Below are 16,914 nucleotides of genomic sequence, written 5' to 3' on the forward strand. Positions count from 1 at the left end.
GACTTCCAAGACTTTTAGACTTTCATTTCCAGCAATGTTTTCCAGAAACAATCTGACAGTTTTGTCAACAACTTACTTTGTCAAATATGGACATTAAAACAAGAATTTTGTGACAACACCGATTCACACATCATTTCATAAAGATAATTTTTTTCTTTTTTTGTTACCAAAGATTAAACCCAAGCATGCTTAGCCACTGAGCCACATTCCAGATGATTTTATTTTGAGACAGGGTCTCACTAAGTTGTGCAGGGCCCTGCTAGGTTGCTGAGACTGGCTTTGAACTTGTAATCCTCCTGCCTCAGTTTCCCAAATCTCTGAGATTATAGGCATGTACCACTATGCCTTGCAACATCTTTTTTTATATTAAATAAGTACAAAAAAATTAAATGACAGGTATCTTTTATTGAACACATTTAGCTTCATGAAAAACTTATTTTAAAAAATTTTTCTCATTTTGCTGCCTACCAACAAAAGCCACATCACGTACTAAGATCAGTATACATATAACCTGCATTAAGGAATTTGACTCAACCACCTCTACCTGAGCCATACTCCTCTTAATTGACAGATATCTAGAGCTGTTTCCTGTCTTATTGTGACCTTCTGTCACAAATGATAGGCAGTGTGGTGTGTAGAAGCAGATCTCAAACTTTTTGGTCTAAGAACTCCTTTACACTATTAAAATTAGAACTTTTGCATACATGCATTTTACGTGTCAACATTTACCACATTAGGATTCAAACTGAAAAAACTTAAAAGTATTTATTTATTAATTCCTTTATTAACCTATTACATGTTAAAAATATTATCAACCTATTACATGTTAACTTTTTAAATGAAAAATTTTGTGAGATGAGTAGAACTGTTATATTTTTGCAAACCTCTTCAATGTCTGTCTTAATGGTATTTAGCTGGTTGAATGTAGAAGAATTTTTAAGTTGGAATAAATTTATTGAGGGACACTCCTCTCAATGATTTGGTTATTCCCATGAATGCTTGTTTCATAACCCTGAGTGACCTACTCAAAATACATTTCAGCTGGGGCTGGGGATATAGCTCATCAGAATATTTGTCTGTCATGCAAGAGGCCCTGAGTTTGATCCACAGTACTGCATCACAACAAAACAACCCAAAAACATTTTGGCTTACCTATATTCTTCAAATTGTAAGGTCTGTGGTCAGATCAATGTTGAGAAGAGTTGCAATTCACCACCATAATCAATATTAATTAAATTTTACTCTTGTAATGTTTCCTAAAGCCCAGTTAATATGGTGCTACTCTGCAGGGAACTATTTTCCAAAACAGATTTTGAATCCATCTAGTTTCTCCATTCTTAGATGATTCTCAGCCTATTGTCTTCAACATTTACTTCATTAAGTTTTCCCATCTGCAACTAGACAACCTAATTTCTCACCATGACCTACCAGGTACTATGTGAAGAATTTTGCCTCTAACCTTTTCCTATGCTCCTTTTTTCCCTTGCCCAAATGCACACATTATCCCAGATCATCCCAGGCATCTTTTTTTTTTTTTTTTTTTTTTTGGTACTGAGGACTGAACTCAGGGGCACTCAACCACTAAGCCACATCCCCAGACACATTTTGTATTTTATTTAGAGACAGGGCCTTACCCAGTTGCTTAGCGCCTTGCTTTTGCTGAGTCTGGCTTTCAACTTGAAGCCCTCCTGACTCAGCCTTCCGAGCAAGCCAGCCACTAGGACTACAGGCATGCACCACTGAGCCCTGTGCCCCAGGCATCTTTTTTTGAAGTGGCTACTCTGTATGGTTAATGCAAGCTTAGCCTTCAGGTCTCAGTTTAATTATTACTTCCTCAGAGGGCTTTTCCTTGAAAACCCACAGCCAATCCCCATCTAAATTGAACTTCTGTAATTAGTTTCTCCTCATAACATTAATCTTTCTCTTCATAGCACATATCAAAATTTGTAATTATATATTTATTTGTATTAGCTTAACTGATATTTCTCTGTTCAAGTGGTTACAAGAATTGTGTCTATTTTGTTCAATACCATATCCTCAGGACCTAATCCAAGACTGGAATATCTTACAATCAGCAAATCACTTTAGGAAGAAAAAATGAGTAAATTAAGATAAAAGTCAATACAGATTAGTGAGTTTTTATAAAGTGGTAAGTCATAGATAGATATATATCTTATCTCCATCATAGACTACTCCTATTCTAGAAATATTTTTGTGACATGAGCCTGAGATACTATCTGGCCTTTTTTTCCCCCCCACAGGGTGGTGGGGGGAACACACTGGGGACTGAATTCAGGGGCACTTGACCACTGAGCTATATCCCCAGACCTATTTTGTATTTTATATGGAGACAATGTCTCACTGAGTTGCTTATTGCCTTGCTTTTGCTGAGGCTGGCTTTGAACTCAAAATCCTCCTGTCTTAAGACTCCCCAGCTGCTGTGATTACAGGTGGGAGCCCTAGTCCCAGCACTGTCCTGTCTTTTTAGGAGCCAAAAGACAGTACAGGACAGCTTTTTGATGAAAATATGGACTTGATATAATTTAAAAAAAAAAAGTTTCTTGGAGTGATAATGAGAGAAACTTGGACATTGAGTTTCTGGTTTATATACCAGTAAAAACAGACCTGAAGGGCTAGGGGTGTGGGTCAGCAGTAGAGGCGCTTGCACTGCGAGGCCCTGGATCCAATCCTCAGCATTACATAAAAATAAATAAATAAAATAAAGGTATTGTGTCCAACCACAACTAAAAAATAAACATAAAAAAGAGACCCGAAGAGGTGGGAAAGGAGTATCTGTAAATTCAAGAACACTGTTCCCACAACATCTTTGTACAAATACACCTGTCTCAGAATGCTGGCAGTCTCCAGTTTGGTTTTCTTAAAACCTAGAGTAGAGGGATGTAACAGCCTATAAGAGTTTATAGTGCTTACCAGATCTTCCTCTTCCCTCTCATGACACTTTTCTCCAAAATAAGTAGCTGTTATCGTTTTTAAAATTGGTTCAATTAATATAACAGGTAATATAATAGTGAATGCTCTTGTCCAAATAGTACTCACCTTTTAAACACATCTTCTTGTTTCAAAACACTTGTCTCTTTAGGACCTACAATTAAAAAAAAAAAATAGGTTGCCTTTTGTGTGTGTGTGTGTGTGTATATGTTGGGGATTGAACCCAAGAATGCTTTACCATTAACCTATATCTCCAGTCATTTTTATTTATTCTTTTAAATTTTGAAATAGGGTCTCATTAAATTGCCCAGGCTGGCCTCAAACTTGTGATCCCCCTGCCTCAGACTCTTGAGTCGCTGGGATTACAGCGCATCACCCAGGTCAAGTCTACACAAACGGTAGGTAGAGATTCCTGTCCAAATAACAAACTATAGTCATCTTTTCTTCTTGCCCACATATTTCATTTCCAATGCTGTGTGTAAATCAAAATGAAATAGGGAGTACAATTTGTTTTTGTGCATTACTTTCCAATTTTTCTTTGTTAAAATGTATCTCTTTAGAGATTGAATTTTCTTATGTATCACAGTTGCTTCGTTAATTAAGTGCTCCCCCAAATTCGATAACTGAGTACTTTAAGAGGGAAACATCTTCACTTCCCAAACGTTTACTACTGGTGTAGCAGGGGAGTGAGTCCCTTACTCCCTGGAACTGGGCATGAAAGCTGTCTGAAAGGTCCAGTCCAGAGATCAAGGCCAGCCGCACTGCCTGACAATACTGAGGCTGCCCAGGTCATTTACTTGCTCCCTGGGGTTTCCCAACACCTCCCCGCACTTCCCCTCCGCGAGAAGCGGCCACAGCGCATGCTGGGAGAAATCCTGAAACATCTGCCAAGGGGCAAGGGGATCCCGGCGGGAAGTCGAAAAGACCGCGGTGGGAAGCTCTCGGCTTTTCTCAACTCCAGGGTCCACCCCACCTTCCCTGGAGCGGCCTTTCGAGAGCGTTCCGCACGCCTCTGCCTGGAGCCAGGCCAGGGACCAGCTCTCAGGAACCAAACATGGGAAGGGACCCTTCTTCCTACCTGCAGCTTTCCGGGAGGCGCGGGGACCCCGGGCCTTCTGGCCGGCTGAGCGTGGCCGACCCCAGTCAGCCATGGGGAAGCTTAGTCAGAAGATCAGGGGCCGCCTCCGGCGTCCCCCGCCAAGCTCCGCCTCCACACGCGTCGCACGGGCCGGGGCGGGCCCGGGGGCGGGGCCGGAGCGGGGCCTGCGGGGTCGAAAGTGGTGGCTGCTGCCTAAGCGCACCGCGAGGTCCGGCGGGTAAGTGACCACACCGGGAGGTCCGGGGGTGGGGGTGTGCCTGGCTAGCTGTGCGCGGCGAGCGGTGGGGGAAGCGGCGCGGTGAGTGACTAGGCCCCGCGAGGTGGTGGGACCAGAACGCCTAGTACAGCAGGAGTCGGGAGAAATGGCTTCCTCTGGATGCCGCCTACAAGCGCGCTAGGGTGTTATCCTCCTTAGAGGACCGGCAGAGCCCACTTATTGCCGCAGACTGGGGCCGAGCCTTCTCGCCTCGAGAAACCGGTGTTCGGCGGGAGCCGGATGGTGTTCTCCTGAGGACTGCCAATTGCCTTGTCTCGGTGTGATATGGCGGTTTCACTGACTGGAGTGATTTACTTTGGGGGAGTGCAGCTCCTACAGTGAAATGGGGTGGAGGGCGTTTGAACTTTCAGCCCCCTTTGGGTGACTTGTATTGAATTCCAGTTTTTGTCGTGGGACACTGAAAAATAAAAATTTCCCCAGTGATTACAATTTTCATTTTAGGCCCAACTTGTGGAAAAAATTTTTTTTTTCAGGGAAGAAATACTTTGCCTTTTAAAAGCATATTTGCCTGTCCTCTAGGGAATGCTCCAAAGGGTTCTTTCTTTCAAAACTATGCTCTTAAAAAGATGCAATAAAGTTGTTTTTTTTTTTCCAAAGCAAAATTACTTTCTTAAGTGAACATACTAACATTCACTAATAGTAAAACCTTATGTTTTCCTTATAATGTTTTCTAATATTGAACAAAATGAAACAATATCAGTTAACTTTTTATATTAATTCATTTCAGCATCAAAACTAGAAATAATAATTAGGAATGGCTGTGGAGGAACTTCAGTCCATAATTAAAAGATGTGTAAGTAATTTTTTCTTTTGTGTAAAATTTCTTTTAAAATATGGGAAGGACATCATTTTTAATTACTTTTGTGGTTACTCAGATTACTTATCTTCTTTAATCCTTGCTTTTTTTGGCTGGTAAATAAATAGCATGAGGACAGGACAGCAGATTGGATTATTTGTACAGATGATATCCTTATCTAAATAACCTCTTTAATTTTGGTGCTGATCCTTTTCATAGGATTCTTTGATATGTAGTAGATTTCAAAATCACTTAGCAATTATTATAATCCTAAATTTCAAAGAATTTATCTAGGATTTAAACATTTCCCTTTTTACAAAGAAAGAAAATAAATTAAGAAGTTGTCATACTGAATTTTTATTTGCATATGCTTATTCTTTTGTTTATTTTGTTTTTACAGCAAATTCTAGAAGAGCATGACTTTAAAGAAGAAGATTTTGGCCTGTTTCAGTTAGCAGGCCAGAGATGTATAGAAGAAGGGCACACGGACCAACTAATAGCAATTATTCAAAATGAAAAGAATAAAGTAAGTACAATCTTTGTGTTTACTTTTCAGATTCTACTTGAGAAGAGAATAATCACATGTTATTATTCATCCCTTTGTCCATCAAACGTTTAAGAATAAACTTAATAACAAACTTAAATTTTCACTGTAGAAAATGGAAAAAGGGAACTAGGAATACTAATATACTTTAAGGTACTTACAGTGTGTTGGAAGAGATAAACAAAAAAACAACAACTAGCAATCAGGAGGCAGAATAAATGAAGCAAGTGCTGAAATATAAAGAATTTTAAAAGGAACAGTTTTAGGTGTTCAAAAAATAACATTTGAATCATTAATTTACATTGAGAAATATAAATATCAAGCAAACTAGATACTTATATTTTGTGATCATCCTATTCCCCTTTATGTCAGATGTGCATAGAAAATCAAATTGTAAGTAAAATATTCCTGATCCACAAACAAGGTCCTTTCCCATTGTAGAGAATGATTTCTCAAACTATAAACAGTTAGGGCTGGGGTTGTGGCTCAGTGGTAGAGGGCTTCATGTGTTTTAAATCTTTGTGATTTTTTTTTTCCCAATTGCATTCTCAGAAGATAACCTTTGAGAGTACTTAACTTAGCTGCTAACAATAAAATCAGTAACAACTAATATTTAAGCTTGCTATTTTCCAAATGCTATCTATATACTTGACATCTATTAATTTATTAAGCTTCTTCACAAATCCCCAAAGATAGGTACTACTATTAAATTCATTTTTTTATATGTATAGACTTGGGAGGCTAAGGTAGGAGGATCACTTGAGTGCCAAATTTTTTTTTTTTTAAGAGAGTGAGAGAGGAGAGAGAGAGAGAGAGAGAGAGAATTTTTAATATTTATTTTTTAGTTCTCGGCGGACACAACATCTTTGTTGGTATGTGGTGCTGAGAATTGAACCCAGGCCGCACGCATGCCAGGCAAGCGCGCTACCGCTTGATCCACATCCCCAGCCCCTTGAGTGCCAAATTTAAGGGCAACCTGGGCAACATAGTGAGACCCTCATCTTAAAAAAAATATTCATTTTATAAATAAGAAACAATTAACTGAAAGATCAAATGACATGCCTCAAAGTAACTCAGCTTTTTTGTGACATTAGGATTCATATCTATTCTGGTTTTGGAGCTCTTAACCACTCTGCTTTACCTCTGGTTAACATTATATAGTACTTATGAGAAAATTTTAGGTAGAATAGAAGGGATTGAGTGATTATGGGAGTGAGGGAGATTGAGGCAGCAAGGATGACACATTTCTAGCTTCTGAAAGGACAATTCAGTGTATGATATCCTGAACAGAAAAAGGCAACTTAAGTAAAGGAGAAAGTTTCCTGAAGGAAGTGAGTTGACTTTTGGAAATTTTAAGATGTAGCAGGCAATTGGAAAGTAAGGTTTTGAGCTCAGTAAAGAAACAAGAGATTTAGTTATTGTTTTGTTTAAAGATTAGGTAATTGAGGGGAGGGGAAGTATTTGCCTTAGACCACAGAAAAGTGGCAGAAGAGGCCCAAGGAGCCCATCTTGAGGAACTTAAGGAACTGAGGAAGAGGCCTGCTAAAGAGGTGAGGATCAACATTCCATCAGTGAGGCAGAGGGAGAAGGGAATTTGTAACTGTCAATACATGCCTGAGTAATTGGGTGTTTTTTTGTTTTTTTCTCCTTTCCCTGCTTCCTCACTCCCTCTGGTTCCTTTTCTCTATTAATCTCCCTTTTATTTTCATGAGATTTCCACCCCTCAGTGGTTTATTTTTAATGTGCTTCTGAATGGTTAATGGGATAGATTCAAGCATAGTGAAGCTTAGTCTTAATAGTTTTGAGAATCACAGAGATTCAGATTTTGACAAGATAATGTTTAAAACTGACTACAACTTAATATTTTTGCAAGGTGACACTATAAGGGATTCGTCAAGATTTATTATTAGCTGTAATCTTAGAGACTTAGAAGGCTGAGGCAGGAGGATCCCAAGTTTGAGGCCATCCTAAGCAACTTGGCAAGACTCTGTTGTAAAATAAAAAGAACTAGAGATGTGTAGCTCAGTGGTAAAGTGTCCCCTGGGCTCAATGCCCAGTACAAAAAAGAAAAAGATTTACTATTAATCTGTGTTAAATATTTAAAAAAAAAAACAGATAAATATAAATAGGGAAGTGGTCCTAAGACACTATAGTTTAGAATTTTACCATTATTGACATTTTGAACAGGATTGTTCTCTATTTTGAGGGATTCTCTTGTGTATTGCAAAATGTTTGGCACAACCCTAGGCTGCCTGTGAGATACCAGTAGCTTCCCTACCCACCTCCTTCAGTAATGACAATCAAAAAGTGTCTGCAAATCTTGTCAAATGTCCCCTGGGAGGTATGGTGCAAAATTGCCCACAGTGGAGAACTAGCAGTATAGGAGGAAATGCATAAGCTTGGGACCTGTAGAATTCTCTGATATTGGGTCTGTCATTAATGTCTAAACTTTGGCATTCTCATTTAAATTAGGAGTCACAGTCTTATTCCGTATGATTGTTAGTACTAAATTAAAAAAGGGTAGTATACGTTAACCACAGTCAGGATTTAGTCCAATTCCTTATAATTATTTACCATCTTTCCTTAACCCTAACTAAAGCCATGAGACATTATTTAGTGACTGGGTTATCCTGTAGCTAATAGAATATTTATAAAATATTTTAAGAAAAATTTTCAACCCTTATATACAAAATATTATTCAAAGCTGTCATTTCTCTTGTAGTTGATGATTATTCAGAGGATCTCTTATAGAGAGTAAGTACACCTTTGTAAAGGGAAAGAAGTGCTTTGGAAAAGTAGAATCTTACAGGAACTAATTAGGTTTTTAAAAATAAGTATGGGTTTATTTAATAAGTAATGGAAAAATATTGAGTAATTTTGAAAAAATTTAGTTATTGATTTGCAACACATTCCTGATTAGTAAAATGCTAAATATTAAAAGTGAAGCCACACAAAAAATGAGAGAAAACAAAATATCAAATCTCTGGAGGAGAGGCTAGGGTTGTAGTTCAGTGGTAGAGTGCTTGTCTAGCACATGTGAGGCACTGGGTTCTATCCTCAGCACCACATAAAAAATAAATAAAATAAAGATATTGTGTCCATCTACAACTAAAAAATTAAAAAAAAAAAAAACAAAAAACCTTGGAAGGAAGGATTCTTTTACACTTATAAGTAACAGACGTATTCAAAGAGATCAACTGAACTATCTCATTAAGTTAGAAAAAAAAAGTATGATTGTTTTATTCTTTGTTAAAATTCCTAACATTTCATTAAATATAAAGAAAGGTGAAATACACATTTTAAAAAATTTTAAATGAATGCTTATTAATATCTAGGGGTGAATCCATTTTAGGCTAAAAGCAGTAAAAAAGGGACAAAAACAAACAAAATTATTATACTTGGCTACATAAAAATAAAGACAATGTTGTCTGCTGTGGTTGCGTGTGCCTGAAGTCCTACTTGTTTGAGAGGCTGAGGCTGGAGGATTGCTTGAGGCTAGGAGTTCAAGACCATAGCAAGGGTAGCATAGCAAGTCCATGTCTCAAAAGTAAAACCTAACAATTTTTTGCCATAAATATAACTGTCTTAATATTAACATATAGAGAACACATGGAAGTTGATATAACAAACTCTAAAATGTATAGTTGATAAATGAGCAAAGATGTGAATAGATAGTATTTCCTCTTTTGCAAAAATGTGTTCACATACCCTAACATACTCTGTTGATAGTTCTCCAAGACTTGTTAAGCCTTATACCTTTACACATTGCTATTTCAGAGCCTTGAATTTTTTTTCCACCTATCTGTGCCTGACAGACCTATTTTTCCTAAAAGGCTTAGCTTTTGGAAGGCCTATCCTGTCTTTCCTACTTTGAGATGAGTATTCTCTTTCTATTCTTCAAACTCTACCTGTATTGTAAAATGGATGGGGTCAGAAGGAGGTATTGTATGTGCTATTTCCTCTTCTTCATATATGCTGTTGTCCGGCTGGGCGAAATAACTGGGAGATGCTACAAGCAACTTGAAGGTTGAAGCGGGAACTACTTTATTGCAAGTGAACTCAGCGGGAACTGAAAGTAACGGGTACCCTAGGAAGCAGGCACCACCTCTCTGCCAGACTGCAGAGGTACATATACCCAAATAATTACACACAGCTTAACTTAATTAACATAAACTAGATACAACAGTCAGTCATTAAGGAATCCTTATCATCTTAATGGCTTGCTGGCATTGGCTCAGAAACCACTCCTCCTAGCCTACTGCCAGGCACCATCTTAACTTGGTTGTGGCCCTCATCATCTCCCCCTTTTGTTTAATATAAACAACAAGTATGTGGATTAGGGACTGTGCCTGTCTTAGGTTGTCCAATACTACATATGGTCCTTACCTGTCATCGGATAAGCTGACCTCAAGGCGTCAGCCTCCTGTCTTAGGTTGGTACCATTGCAATTGGACCTTACCCATCATTGACTACCGGCCCAGCATTATTAGCCATACTTGTGGATAACCTGCTACAAACAGAAGGGGGAAGATACAAAACGCCAATTGACGGCTCCTTTTGGAAAAATTGTACCACCGATGACACCATCAGCAAAGATACCCTGATACTAATTACAATTTGTTGTATCAGTTCTTAATGCATATAAATGATACATAGTCCAGGTAAGTTCCGCAAGCAGCTTAAAGCAGAGGAATCCATTAATATGTCTATTTCTTCTTGAAGTAAATATTAATGCATCAGTTTGTACAGTTTGTGTGACAGCCATCGCAGAAGCTGTAGTAGCTGCAGCAGAAACAGCAACAGTTGTGATGATGGTAGCTGTAATTCTGAAGTCCCATTTGGTTTTTCATAATACTGGAAATTCTTCTACCTTTGTCTTCACTGGCACAGGGATGAAGATAGGAATTCTGGCAGTGATGACTAAAAAAAAAAAATTGTATAACATTCCAGCAGGCACTAAAAATTATTCTGAACTGAATTAGATATAATGAAAAAGAAAAGTGAAAGTAAACAAACAGATCTGTTAATCTCCTATTTTTGTTACCTAATTTAAATTAAACTGTTTAAATCACGTGAATTAGAAAAAGATATTTGGATCCATTTTTTTCATGAGCGCTCCTCATATAATATATATGGACATACATACATACAGACATACAACACATAACACAAGTATGCACACACAACAGTAAAGGCCTTATAGTTTTTCACAGGTAAAATCTCCATTGCAATGTTTAAAAACTCCACAGTTAATCCAAAAATAGAACTGATCAGAAAAACATTAGCCTAGGTCTGTATGAGCTCAAAAAATGAAATAGAACTCCATGACATGGGAGAGGACATAATAAAATAGATATTGAAAAAAGCATCCTAGTTACCACCTAGGTTTGACTCTTCTTTTGATAGCTCATCCTTTTTTTTTTTTTATTAGTTGATCCTGCAGTCTCATCCTCCTCCTTGTAATTTGCATATGGGTTTGATGGTATTTCCACAAGTAAGTCTCAAGGCCTTTATGATGCTCATCACTCATTAGCCTCCAGGTGTGGGAGAACCATTGTCGAAGATGTAAGGATAGCTAAACTGGAGTTCTGGATATCAGCTGTTATGGACTTTGAGCCAAATCATCTTCTTTTTGGTCTGTAGAAATCGCTTTAGTTAGTCTCTTTGGAATCTAAATCGGCTGCTGTTTTCCCTGTGGAAACACACAAACAGATCCCCAACTCCAGACAATTACTGGGTCAGGACCTTTCCATTGTCCTGTTAGAATATCCTTCCAAAGTACCTTAGGCTTATGTACATTTTTTGGACACATGTGCCTTTCCACAGCACTAAGCCCTGATGAATCCAAATTTAAAAAGTTTAATGTGAAAAGGATTATGTTAAGTTTATCTTTGGGGGATATATACCCCTTCCCAATTCCGTCTTTTTGTTTTAATAAATACATTTTAATAGTTTGGTGAGCTCTTTCAACTATGCCTTGTCCCTGTGGATTATACGGGATTCCTGTTATGTGAGTAATGCCAAATGATGAGCAAAATTGCTTAAAAGAAGTAGAGGTATAGCCAGGGCCATTATCTGTTTTTAACTGTTTTGGAATGCCCACAGTGGCAAAATTTTGTAAACAATGAGCTATAATATCTTTAGTTTTTTCTCCAGTATGAAGGGAGCCCATCAGAAATCCAGAAGAAGTATCAACTGTAACACGTAAATATTTTAATTTTCCAAATTGTGGCAAATGTGTGATGTCCATCTGCCAAATATGATTAGGTATGAGTCCTCTAAGATTGATTCCAAGATTAACTTGTGGTAAAAAGGTGACACAATTTTGACATTGTTTTATTATTTGTCTTGCTTGTTTGCTTGGTTATTTTAAAACGTTTTTGTAAAGTTTTAGCATTGACATGGAAGGATTTATGAAAATTTGTAGCTTCTTCTAATGTCAAAAAAATATGTATGTCATGTGTAGTTTTATCTGCTAAATCATTGCCCAAACTAAGGGCTCCAGGCAATCCTGTATGTGCCCTGATATGTCCTATAAAGAATGGATCTTTTCTATCCCAAATTAAACTTTGTATAGTGGAAAACAAAGAGAAAATAGTAGAGGAGGGGGAAATCCTACCAGCATCTTCAAGGGATATAATAGCATTAACTACATATTGACTATTGGAAAATAAATTAAATACAGAATCTTTATACATCACAAAAGCTTGTAATACTGCATTAAGCTCTACCTTTTGAGCTGATTGTTTGGGTACTAAAAATGTAAAAGCTTGATCAGGGGTAACTACTGCTGCTGTACCGTTACTTGACCCATCAGTAAATATATTTGGAGCATTCATGATAGGTGTTTTTCTTGTCATTTTTGGAAAAACTACAGGATGCGAGGACCAAAAAGATAACAAAGGATTAGATGGTAAGTGATTATCAAATAAACAATTAGATTTGCACACGATTATTGCCCAAGTATTTAACTCATTAGCTAACTCATCAATTTGATCCATAGTATATGGGGTGATAATTTTATTAGGAGAAATTCCAAATACTCCCTTTGCTGCTTTTATTCCTTTGAGTATTAATTGTCCTACAGCCTCAGGATACCTAGTAAGAATAGTGTTAGGAGAAAAAGATAAATGTATCCATAATAATGACCTTCTTGCCAAAATACTCCTGTAGGAATATTTTTTGTTGGTAGTACAATAAATAATAAAGGCAAACATATCAGTTCTATGCAAATGCATATTTTCCAATGAGTTTTAATGTCTTTCTTGCTTCAGGCATTAACATGCAGGGTGAATTTGGATCTGATGGACCTTTTAGAATATCAAATAAAGGTCCCAATTCTCCTGTTGGTATGCCTAGATAAGGCCTTATCCAATTTATGTCTCCCAACAACTTTTGAAAATCATTAAGTTTTTTAAGTTGATCTACTTGTGTTTGAATTTTTGGTGGGCGGACCATGGTTGAGGATAATCGAACTCCTAAATAATTTATTGGATAATTTAATTGTACTTTATCTATTGCTATCTCTAGATTATAATTTTTTAATAAATTTGTAAGTATGGCATAACATTCTAACAATATGTTTTTATCTTTGTGTGCTAATAATACATTGTCCATATAGTGAAATATTTGTAGTTCAGGATTTTGATTTCTAAGTGGCTGGATTGCTTTGTTAACATAAATTTGACACATAGTTGAGCTGTTAGCCATCCCTTGAGGGAGTACTTTCCATTCATATCTCTGATCAGGACCTTCATGATTCAGTGCAGGGACAGTTAATGCAAAATGTGGACTATCCTCAGGATGAATTGGAATTGAAAAAAAAACAATCTTTAATATCTATAACTAAAACACACCAGGTTTTTGGCAAAGCAGACAATTGAGGAATCCCTGATTGAGCAGGTCCCATGATAACCATCTCGTTATTAATAGCTCTTAAATCTTGCAATAATCTCCATTTGCCAGATTTCTTTTTTGATGACAAAAATGGGAGTATTATGGGGAGATACAGAAGGTTGTATATGTCCTTCCGCTAATTGTTGTTTGACCAGGTCATGGGCTGCTTGTATCTTAATTCTTTAGTCAGGGGCCACTGAGAAACCCATACTGGCCTTTCTGATTTCCAAGTAATTTTTATTTTCTCAGTGACCCCTTCTGAAAACCCAATGCATGTCTATCTGTTTTTTGATTTATTTGAATTGGTGCCACTATACCTTGTTCTTGTTCTCTTAATCCTTTTCCTTTCTTAAAACCTTGTCTAGCCATAATAGTGGGCACATTTGAATTGTTGTTGTTTGTTAGTATTAACCCTAATTGACCTAGAACATCTCGTCCCCATAAATTTATAGGAAGATGATCTAGAACATATGGCTGTATAGTTCCTTCACATCCTTCAGGATCTTTTCAATCTAATACCATCGCACTTCTATGGGGATTTGTCGCTATTCCTAGGCCTCCAAGCGTTTGAGTAGCTTGTGTAATGGCCAGTGTTTTGGCCATTCTTGGTGGGAGATAATGCTAAGGTCTGCACCTGTATCCAGTAGCCCATTAAATTCATGTCCTTGAATATTTAGTTTTAGCATAGGCCGAGAATCTAAATTTAAAGAAAGCATAGCCCAATCTATACCTGTAGAGCCTAATCCCCTGGAACCTCTTTCTACTGAATGACTGGAAAATTTTTCAAGCAGGCTGAGTATTATCAACAATTGTGCGATTCTGTCTCCTCATGAAATTACTGATATACCCCTAGGAGAACTGGCTATACTTTTTATTTCACCTTCGTAATCAGGGTCAATTACCCCAGGACTTATCATAAGTCCTTTTAGAGTAGAGGAACTTCGTCCCAACAACAAGACTACTGTTCCTTGGGGAAGAGGTCCTTTTACCCCTGTGGGAATGATTTGAACTCCCATCTCTGGAGTTAGTACTGCTCTGGCAGAGGCGCAGATGTCCAACCCTGCGCTCCCTCTGGTTTGTCTAATGAGGGATCTAATGGATAATGTGTCCTGGGCACTACCCTGATGGTATTGTTGGGTTTCTCCAATGTCCCGTATATTTGTGGTCGTGGGCCCTGGAGCATTGGGTCCCCCTGTCCGTTTTTTGGCATTGGAGTCCAATGTTTTCTTCCATGATATCGTGGGTAAACACCTGGTCCTTGTTCGTTTCTTTCTTTTTTTTTTAGAGAGAATTTTTTAAATATTTTTTAGTTCTCTGCGGACACAACATCTTTGTTTTTATGTGGTGCTGAGGATCAAACCCGGGCCGCACGCATGCCAGGTGAGCGCGCTACCGCTTGAGCCATATCCCCTGCCCCCTTGTTCGTTTCTTGACAACGGAGCAGTAGTCTGAGAATGGCACTCAAAAGCCCAGTGTCTCCCTCGTTGGCATCGTGGGCAAATATCCGGTATTCTACCTCTTTGATACCTAGTTTTGTTAAAACCTTCTCCTGTGGGGCAACTCCTTCTAAAATGCCCTGTTTGTCCACAATTGTAGCATGTTTTTGGCCTGGCTCCTAATGCCTGTTGTACTGTAGCTGCCATGATTTGTCCCTATTCAGTAATGTCTCTACATAGTTTAATATATGTGTTTACATCTGTGTTTCTCCATGGTCTAATGGCCTCCCTGCACCATTTATTTTCTTGTTCATAGGCTAGCTGTTTCACTAATGGCATTGCTTGTTCTGCATCCCCCAAAACTTTGGTAGCTGTTTGCAAAAGTCTGTCTACAAATTCCGCATAAGGCTCATTTGTCCCCTGTATTACTTTGGATAGTTGACCTTGCAAATCTCCATGCCCTTGTAAAGTTTTCCATGCCTTAACCGCAGCTGAAGCGATTTATGAATAAATGGCAGGATCGTATTGAATTTGTTGTTGCTGGCCCTTATAAGGTCCGTCTCCTAACAGCATCTCTAAATTTCTCTGAGGATAACCGGATGCTTCATTCTGCCTAGCTGTTTCTGTACAAAATTCTTGATTGGCAATCTTCCACAGTAAAAACTGTCCTCCATTTAGCACAGCTCTACACATACTGGCTCAATCTGCTGGCATCAAGTTCAAGTTGGTAATAGATTCGACCATACTTACTGTGAAAGGTGCTTGAGGACCATAGGTTGTTACAGCCTCTTTCAGCTGCTTCACTGTTTTGAAATCTTAAGAATGGTGAATTCGCCGCCCTCCTTCCTCCTGAAATACAGGGCATGCTAACCTTTGAGGTCCCGTCTCAGGATGCCATCTATCAATTATGGGGGTTGGGGGCCACCCAGCATATGTTGTTTCCATAGGTGGAGCTGTTGGTTGAATACTTACACCCTCTGGTGATAGAAAGGGGTTAGTAGCAACCTCCTGTTGTAACTTCTCCCCTAATAGCCCTTTCTCCTCTAAACTTTTTTCCCTTGTCTGACTAACTAAGATGTCTTCTTCTAGACTAAGCAAACAGGATTGTACCAACATCCATAATGGTAATGTGCCAACTGACAGAGTTCTGGGCTTTCCTTTTCTATCCTTTTTCAATCTTCTCCATGATGGTTCCATTGTGATGTATTTAACAACCCCTCTTTAATGAACCAGGGGCAATACCTTTGTATCGTCTTAATGTATGCCCTGATTGTTCTTGATTTTACTGAGATGCCTCCTTCCTCTAGTAATTTACCTAACGCCCTTTTGGTTTGGTTCTTAATAATTTTTAATTCCATTTTTTCGTGTCAAAGATCCCCTCACTAAGATAATGCAAAATAAAACTGAGACAAAATGAAACAAAAATAGAACAAAAATTCATTATATCAGCCTTTCTATCCTCCTGAAATGTCCATCTCCCTATCTGTTCCTTAGACACAAATAGTTTTTCCTCAGATGTGAGTGGTTTTTCTTCTGTCCCACCCATCTCCAGGGACAGGCAACTTAAAACAAAAGCGAAAGAAGAATCTTTAAATGGTTACCCATCCTCTTGCACTGTCCTCAGGGGTGAGCAGTTTACCTTACACTTATCCTTAGGCGTTCCCTGTACGGGCCACCATATGCCGTTGTGGTGAAATAACTGGGAGATGACAAGCAACTTGAAGGTTGAAGCAGGAACTACTTTATTGCGAGTGAACTCAGCGGGAACTGAGCGGGAACTCAAAGTAGCAGGTACCCTAGGTAGCAGGCACCCCCTCTCTGCCGGACTGCAGAGGTACATATACCCAACCTAATTACCCACAGCTTAACTTAATTAACATAAACTAGATACAGCAGTCAGTCATTAAGGAATCCTTA

The 16,914-nt window shown here is 38.3% G+C and overlaps 2 protein-coding genes across 7 annotated transcripts in view; one reads left to right on the forward strand and one right to left on the reverse strand.

Moving 5' to 3' along the window:
* The window catches only part of RPAP2 (RNA polymerase II associated protein 2), a 106,010-nt gene extending 101,799 nt beyond the window's left edge, over positions 1-4,211 (reverse strand). For all 3 annotated transcript variants that reach the window (XR_014023450.1, XM_081305342.1, XM_081305343.1), the window contains exons 1-2: positions 4,028-4,211; positions 3,058-3,103 (exon numbers count right to left, since the gene is read on the reverse strand). Coding sequence is in view for 2 of the 3 variants with exons in the window: in XM_081305342.1 (XP_081161468.1) it covers positions 3,058-3,103; positions 4,028-4,100 (119 nt within the window). In the remaining variant the exon portion in view is untranslated. The remainder of the gene's footprint in view (positions 1-3,057; positions 3,104-4,027) is intronic.
* The window catches only part of GLMN (glomulin, FKBP associated protein), a 49,420-nt gene continuing 36,686 nt past the window's right edge, over positions 4,181-16,914 (forward strand). The window contains exons 1-3 of one of the 4 annotated variants that reach the window (XM_081305344.1): positions 4,181-4,265; positions 5,053-5,118; positions 5,522-5,647. In XM_081305344.1, coding sequence (XP_081161470.1) covers positions 5,080-5,118; positions 5,522-5,647 — 165 coding nt within the window. In that variant the 5' untranslated portion in view covers positions 4,181-4,265; positions 5,053-5,079. Of the gene's footprint in view, positions 4,347-5,052; positions 5,119-5,521; positions 5,648-6,507; positions 9,791-12,542; positions 12,579-16,914 lie in introns of those variants that run through there. The other 3 variants (XM_081305345.1, XM_081305346.1, XM_081305347.1) reach the window with 3 other exon arrangements.

Source organism: Spermophilus citellus, assembly GCF_964194105.1.
Source record: "Spermophilus citellus genome assembly, chromosome: 9".
In the NCBI taxonomy this organism is placed as follows: Eukaryota; Metazoa; Chordata; class Mammalia; order Rodentia; family Sciuridae; genus Spermophilus; species Spermophilus citellus.